The sequence below is a fragment of the Phyllobates terribilis genome, unplaced genomic scaffold (genome assembly GCF_046119375.1).
Source record: "Phyllobates terribilis strain yellow unplaced genomic scaffold, ASM4611937v1 Scaffold_3__8_contigs__length_932513732, whole genome shotgun sequence".
NCBI lineage: Eukaryota > Metazoa > Chordata > Amphibia > Anura > Dendrobatidae > Phyllobates > Phyllobates terribilis.
This window is the reverse complement of record NW_027362763.1, coordinates 43,289,664-43,297,984: the sequence shown is the minus strand read 5'-3', so window position 1 is coordinate 43,297,984 and position 8,321 is coordinate 43,289,664. Positions and strand designations below refer to the sequence as shown.

Below are 8,321 nucleotides of genomic sequence, written 5' to 3'. Positions count from 1 at the left end.
AGGATGTCACCCCTCCTCCCTTATAGTGCCCCATGCAGGATATCACTCCCCTCCCTTATAATGCCCCATGCAGGATGTCACTTACCTCCCCTTTTAATGCTCCATGCAGGATGCCACTTCACCCCCCCATATAATGCCCCATGCAGGATGTCACTCCCCCCTTATAATGCCCCATGCAGAATGTCACCCCTCTTCCCTTATAATGCCCCAAGCAGGATGTCACACCTCCCTCCCTTATACTTCCCCATGCAGGATGTCACTTCCCCCCTTATAATGCCCCATGCAGGATGTCACTACCCCCTTTTAATGCCCCATGCAGGATGTCACTCCCCCCTTTTAATGTCCCATGCAGGATGTCACTCCCCCTCTCATATAATGCCCCATGCAGGATGTCACCCCCCCTCCCTTATAATGTCCCATGCAGGATGTTACACCCCTCCTCCCTTATAATGCCCCATGCAGGATGTCACACCCCCTCCCTTATAATGCCCCATGCAGGATGTGACCCCCCCATATAATGCCCCATGCAGAATGTCACCCCCCTCCCTTATAATGCCCCATGCAGGATGTGACCCCCCCTCCCTTATATTGCCAAATGCAGGATGTCACTCCCCCCCTTTTAATGCCCCATGCAGGTTGTCACCCCTCCTCCCTTATAATGCCCCATGCAGGATGACACTTACCCCCCATATAATGCCCCATGCAGTATCTCACTCCCCCCCTTATATTGCCCCATGCAGGATGTCAACCCTCCTCCCTTATAATGCCCCATGCAGGATATCACCCCCCTACCTTATAATGCCCCATGCAGGATGTCACTTACCCCCCCTTTTAATGCCCCATGCAGGATGTCACTCCACTCCCTTATAATACTCCATGCAGGATGCCACCCCTCTTCCCTTATAATGCCCTATGCAGGATGTCACACCTCCCTCCCTTATATTGCCCCATGCAGGATGTCACTTCCCCTCCTTATGATGCCCCATGCAGGATGTTATTCCCCCTTTTAATGCCCCATGCAGGATGTCACTCCCACCCTTTAAATGCCCCATGCAGGATGTCACTCCCCCCTTTTAATGCCCCATGCAGGATGTCATTCACCCCTCCCTTATAATGCCCCATGCAGGATGTCACCCCCCTCCCTTATAATGCCCCATGCAGGATGTCACCCCCTCCCATATAATGCCCCATGCAGGATGTCACCCCCCCTCCCTTATAATGCCCCATGCAGAATGTTACACCCCCCCTCCTTTATAATGCCCCATGTAGGATGTCACTTACCCCCCCCCTTTCAATGCCCCATACAGGATGTCACTTCACCCCCCATATAATTCCCCATGCAGGATGTCACTCCCCCCCCTTATAATGCCCCATGCAGGATGTCACATCCCCTCCTTTATATTGCCCCATGCAGGATGTCCCTACCCCCCCTTATAATGCCACATGCAGAATGTCACTCCCCCCCTTTTAATGCCCCATGCAGGATGTCACACCCTCCTCCCTTATATTGCCCCATGCATTATGTCCCTACCCCCCCATATAATGCCCCATGCAGGATGTCACTCCCCCCCTTATAATGCCCCATGCAGGATGTCACCCCTCTTCCCTTATAATGCCCCATGCAGGATGTCACACCTCCCTCTCTTTTATTACCCCATGCAGGATGTCACTTCCCCCCTTATAATGCCCCATGCAGGATGTCACTACCCCCTTTCAATGCCCCATGCAGGATGTCTCTCCCCCCTTTTAATGTCCCATGCAAGATGTCACTACCCCTCCCTTATAATGTCCCATGCAGGGTGTCACCCCCCTCCCTTATAACGCCCCATGCAGGATGTCACCCCCTCCCATATAATGCCCCATGCAGGATGTCACCCCCCCTCCCTTATAATGCCCCATGCAGGATGTTACACCCCTCCTCCCTTATAATGCCCCATGCAGGATGTCACACCCCCTCCCTTATAATGCCCCATGCAGGATGTGACCCCCCCATATAATGCCCCATGCAGAATGTCACCCCCCTCCCTTATAATGCCCCATGCAGGATATCACCCCCTACCTTATAATGCCCCATGCAGGATGTCACTTACCCCCCATTTTAATGCCCCATGCAGGATGTCACTTCACCCCCCCATATAATGCCCCATGCAGGATGTCACTTCCCCCCTTATAATGCCCCATGCAGGATGTCACCCCTCCTCCCTTATAATGCCCCATGCAGGATGTCACACCCCCCTCCCTTATATTGCCCCATGCAGGATGTCACTCCCCCCCTTATAATGCCCCATGCAGTATGTCACTCCCGCCCTTTTAAGCCCCATGCAGGATGTCACTCCCCCCCTTTTAATGCCCCATGCAGGATGTCACCCCTCCTCCCTTATAATGCCCCATGCAGGATGTCACTGCCCCCCCATATAATGCCCCATGCAGGATGTCACTCCCCCCCATTTTAATGCCCCATGCCGGATGTCACCCCTCCTCCCTTATAATGCCCCATGCAGGATGTCACCCCCCTCCCCTATATTGCCAAATGCAGGATGTCACTCCCCCCCTTTTAATGCCCCATGCAAGATGTCACCCCTCCTCCCTTATAATGCCCCATGCAGGATGACACTTCCCCCCCATATAATGCCCCATGCAGGATGTCACTCCCCCCCTTATAATGCCCAATGCAGGATGTCAACCCTCCTCCTTTATAATGCCCCATGTAGGATATCACCCCCTACCTTATAATGCCCCATGCAGGATGTCACTTACCCTCCCTTTTAATGCCCCATGCAGGATGTCACTTCACCCCCCCATATAATGCCCCATGCAGGATGTCTCTCCCCTCCCTCATAATACCCCATGCAGGATGTCACCCCTCTTCCCTTATAATGCCCCATGCAGGATGTCACACCTCCCTCCCTTATATTGCCCCATGCAGGATGTCACTTCCCCCTCTTATATTGCCCCATGCAGGATGTTACTCCCCCTTTTAATGCCCCATGCAGGATGTCACTCCCACCCTTTAAATGCTCCATGCATGATGTCACTCCCCCCCTTTTAATGCCCCATGCAGGATGTCATTCACCCCTCCCTTATAATGCCCCATGCAGTATGTCACCCCCTCCCTTATAATGCCCGATGCAGGATGTCACCCCCTCCCATATAATGCCCCATGCAGGATGTCACCACCCCCTCCCTTATAATGCCCCATGCAGCATGTTGCACCCCCCCTCCCTTATAATGCCCCATGCAGGATGTCACTTACCCTCCCTTTTAATGCCCCATGCAGGATGTCACTTCACCCCCCCATATAATGCCCCATGCAGGATGTCACTTTATTCTCCCTCATCATACCCCATGCAGGATGTCACCCCTCTTCCCTTATAATGCCCCATGCAGGATGTCACACCTCCCTCCCTTATATTGCCCCATGCAGGATGTCACTTCCCCCTCTTATATTGCCCCATGCAGGATGTTACTCCCCCTTTTAATGCCCCATGCAGGATGTCACTCCCACCCTTTAAATGCTCCATGCATGATGTCACTCCCCCCCTTTTAATGCCCCATGCAGGATGTCATTCACCCCTCCCTTATAATGCCCCATGCAGTATGTCACCCCCTCCCTTATAATGCCCGATGCAGGATGTCACCCCCTCCCATATAATGCCCCATGCAGGATGTCACCACCCCCTCCCTTATAATGCCCCATGCAGCATGTTACACTCCCCCTCCCTTATAATGCCCCATGCAGGATGTCACTTACCCCCCCTTTTAATGCCCCATGCAGGATGTCACTTCACCCCCCCATATAATTCCCCATGCAGGATGTCACTCCCCCCTTATAATGCCCCATGCAGGATGTCACACCTCCTCCCTTATATTGCCCCATGCAGGATGTCCCTACCCCCCCTTATAATGCCACATGCAGGATGTCACTCCCCCCCTTTTAATGCCCCATGCAGGATGTCACCCCCCCTCCCTTATATTGCCCCATGCAGGATGTCCCTACCCCCCCTTATAATGCCACGTGCAGGATGTTACTCCCCCCCTTTTAATGCCCCATGCAGGATGTCACTCCCCCCTTTTTAATGCCCCATGCAGGATGTCACCCCTCCTCCCTTATAATGCCCCATGCAGGATGTCACTTCCCCCCATATAATGCCCCATGCAGGATGTCACTCCCCCCCACCTCCTTATAATGTCCCATGCCTCCATACATTAAATTAAAAAAAATCAAATACTCACCTCGCTTCTCACCTGCTGCCGGTGCTCCGGACTCCTCTGCGTCGCCGGCGTCTTCCAGTTCTGCTCTGTGACGGCTCAGGAGAGAGAGCGGTGAAAAGACGTCTTCGCGCCCTCTGACGTGAGACGTCACAGTCAGAGGACGCGAAGAGACCGGAGCTGCAGGGGAGGCACGGGGAGAGGTAAGTATTGTGCTGCCGACGCCCTTAGCAAGCGCGGGGGAGCAGGCGCTGACACCGCTATGCTCCGCTCACGGGTCCCATAGCGCGGCGGTGAGCCCGACGGTGAGTGGGCCCCCCCCGCCTGCTCCGGGTCCCGGCACTTGCCTGGGTGTGCCAGTTGCTGACGCTGGCCCTGTCCTCATTCTTCGGGGCATACGGGTATCATCCTCAGTTCAGCCTCTTTAATAGATATCGTACTTCAGGAGTACCTGAAGAAGAACAGTTTTCATCTTCAATTACGTTTGTGTGGCAAGGAGTTCTTAACAGCTTGGGGAAGATGGGGTCCAAATATAAAAGTGTGGCTGATCGGAGATGTGTCATGGGTCCGGACCTATGTGTTGGTGACTTGGTGTTGTTGTCCTCAAGGAACATTAAGTTATAGGTTCCCTCTTGAAAACTGGGTCCCAGGTTCATTGGTCCTTATAAGATTGTGGTTGTCGTCAATCCCATAGCATTCCGCCTTGCTTTGCCGCCCACTTTTACAATCCATAATGTGTTTCATCACTCGCCACACAAAAAATACATTGCGTCCTACCATCACTGCTACTGCCATCTCAGGTCACTGTGGATGGAAATTTTGAATTCCAAATAGCTAAGATCGTTGATTCTCACTTAGTTTGTCGATTGCTTCACTATCTGGTACACTGGAAGGGTTACGGTCCCGAGGAGAGGATATGGGTACCAGCATCTGACATCCATGCGGCCAGGTTGATCTGGTCTATTCACACGGCACACCAGGATAAACCCGGTTCTGAGGTTCCGGAGGTCCCTTGTAGAAGGGGGATACTGTCACGCGTTTACCGCAACAGAGAGGAGCCAGAAGACAGCAGTGTCTGATTCCTCCCTCTCCTGCACTCATTAGAAGCCTTTCGCCTTCATATTAAATGGTGCAGGTTTCTTTTAGCAGTGCAGGGGTTAATCAGTCGTGAGCTCCTGGAAGCTTACCTTCATTAAGTCTCTCAGCTGTCCAGTGTTAGCCACTCCCTGCTCCTATATATACTGGGCTTTGGCAGGCTATCATTGCCAGAGTTAGCTTATGCTGCATGGTTCTAGGAGTGTGGTGTAGAGTGGTTATTTGAGAAGGTGTTTGGTGGATTTCAGCTTAGAATGTTGTGTGGTTTAGGTTTTGTGTTAATCATATTCTTCTCCTATTTTGTTTTGATCCCCATTCTCCACTTCCCGGTGTTAACCTCTGTTGTTTGTGTGCATATATTTGTATGATTGATATTTTAGCCCTGCTTGTATTACTTTCTAAGTTTGGTTGGTGTACTGCCATACACTACTACTACTACTCCCCTCTTCCCTGGGGTGGGGGAGGAAACAGACTGAGAGTGGATTGAGGAGCTCAGACAAGGTATGTGGCCCTGGCGTCTTCACCTTCAGAAGTAATCCGGGGAACAGGGCCAGCTAAGGTGCCTCTAATATTAGGGACAGGGTAGGAGCCCCTGTACCTGGGATACCCGACAACAGAGTTGTGACAGATTATTTTTTACATTTTTTTTCAAAGTTGAAAATATCTTCATTTTTTTGTCTTACTAGGACACTTGAACGTGCATTTTTTTATTGTTTCGATGATACAACGCACTTTTTGTATAGTACAATGTATTATGTCTTCCTATCAGTGTTATACTAGCAGGCGGTCTAATAGATTTGGCCTCTGGCAGGATCTAATAGATTTCCATTCTTGGAAGACTTGGAGGCCATCGCTAGACCTTTGGATCCCATAGAAGCCCATTGACACTTAATGGGATGACAGAGGTAGTGTTCTTTCCTTATCAAGCTCCTTTTATGCCATGGTCAGTATTGATCACATCATGTAAGAAATTTATGGCCAGGATTTTATATTGCTGTACTGTTGTAGTGGAAGCTGTGGATGGCACAGGCATCCATCTCTGCAAATACATATATGTTGTGGTGCAGAAGGGGGTTAAATTAAATCTTCAGCTCCAGGTTTCCAGCTTTGAGCTCCAGGTTTCTAATGCATATAATTTATTTATATGTACCAACAGTCACATTTCTTCATGCTAAGTAAGTTAATTTTTTACATATGTATTGTATTAGCACCTTAAGTCACTTTGCAAAAAAAGTGCAAAAACTTTGTCTCCATAGAGTGCTGTAATAACTCACAAGCTTGAGCCCTAACTTTGACTTCCAGAAACTTGATTCTTATGTTATCTTTGCAGATCCTCACTGAGATCCTCAATTAAAAGAAATGTTTTTTTTTGGAAGGATCGGGTATTTTGTTTCGAGAACCTAACACATAAGATAAAGGGTGGTGGTGAATCTAGGACATTTTTAGACTAACCAATCTCATGCAAAACATCCTCGCAGTTAAGATTATCATTTGCATTTCCATCAATCCCACGTCATTGTGGTGAATAATCAATGTGAATGATAAAAGCCAGAGCAGAATAAATGTAGTTTAACATCTACTTTTAACCGGAACTGTTCATTTCAGGATCTAAACACCAACCCTTCAATTCCATTGTGTTAGCAGGATACTTTGAGAAGCTAAACCAAGACAGAAGGAAGGACAATGGATTCCACTCTCCATGTTGTCTTCTCTTCTTTTCTCTTTGTAGAAATTTTATTTGGCATCACAATCAATGGTTTTATTGTCATTGTCACCTGGATCGAGTGGAAGAAGCATCGGCAGCTCCATCCTAGTGACCAGATCTTGCTATGCTTGGCTCTGTCCAGGTCCTCCTTGCTGTTGACTGTATTGGTTATTAACTCTGCAATCACGTTTTTCCCACATTTACAGTTTCACACTAGTGAATTTGTCTTGGTGGTCCGCCTATTTTTCGTTTACTGCAGCATCTGGTTCGGGACTATACTCTCGGTCTATTATTGCGTGAAGATTACTATTTACAATAACTCCTTCTTCATGTACATAAAGACAAGGATCTCCAAGTTGGTTCCATGGTTCATTGGTTGGTCTCTCTTGGCTTCATTGTCTTCTACCCTCCCTATAGGTTGGTGTGTCTTCACAAAAGACAACTTGGCTTCATCCAACATTACCTTGGGTGTTGTCATAAAAGTCACAAATTTTGTCAACTTAGTCCTCATCTACAATTTTGCCTCCTCTCCACCACTTGTCCTGTGTTGTGTCTCAGTTGTCCTTCTTATTAAGTCCATTTGGTTTCACACCAGGACAATGCAAGAAAGTGCAAGTTTCCAGAACCTAAACATGAAATCTCATTTCAGAATTTTAAGAGGCACATCTTATTTCATCTTCTTATATGTCTCCTACTACATCATTGTAAATCTGACAACCTCCGGAATAGTCAAACACAACAGCGCCTGGATCATTTTATGCTCAATCCTTACAACCGCTACTCCAGTTCTTCATTCGGCTTACTTGATTTTCAGCACCTCAAAGCTACGAAGAGCATTTCAGAGTTTTTTTCACTTTTCCGGCCATACTACACAAGAAGTTAATTTATTCAATCAGTAATGAATCATCAGGAGTGTTCCGAAATTGGAGATTAGTTCAGGTTAGTTCATGATTTATTCTCAGCTTGTAGATTAAAGTGAATCTGTCACAAGGTCTAAAAGATATGGACCTTTTTATTCAGTACTAAGTGTTATGGTCTTTAAGTGCTTACAGGATCCTCGGGGGCGTATATTTAGGCTGCTCTGCATTTATTAATCTGTGAGGACTGCCCCATTTGTAAAGAGTCAGACCATAAAAATGAGCAATAAATAAAATGGCCCATTTCTCAGGTGCATTTAAAAAAAAAAGAATACTCAAGGGAAAAAACAAGAATAAAATAAATGGAAAAACTAGTAACATTTTACATGGTGACAGGTCTTGTTTAAAGGGGCTCTCTGCAAAAATGCTGCTGTGTGTACTCTGCACTCATATCT

General features: G+C 48.2%; 1 protein-coding gene across 1 annotated transcript; it reads left to right on the top strand.

The window, feature by feature from the left end:
- The first annotated feature begins 6,987 nt into the window (after window positions 1–6,987).
- LOC141258431 (taste receptor type 2 member 40-like) lies at window positions 6,988–7,908 on the top strand. Its single transcript, XM_073673431.1, has one exon. The coding sequence runs from the start codon at window positions 6,988–6,990 to the stop codon at window positions 7,906–7,908; it is 921 nt and encodes a 306-aa protein (XP_073529532.1).
- The last annotated feature ends 413 nt before the right edge of the window (window positions 7,909–8,321 follow it).

Bases quoted from the DNA above. Each gene is read 5' to 3' on its own strand.
- LOC141258431 (XM_073673431.1), top strand. From the start codon at position 6,988: ATGGATTCCACTCTCCATGTTGTCTTCTCTTCTTTTCTCTTTGTAGAA.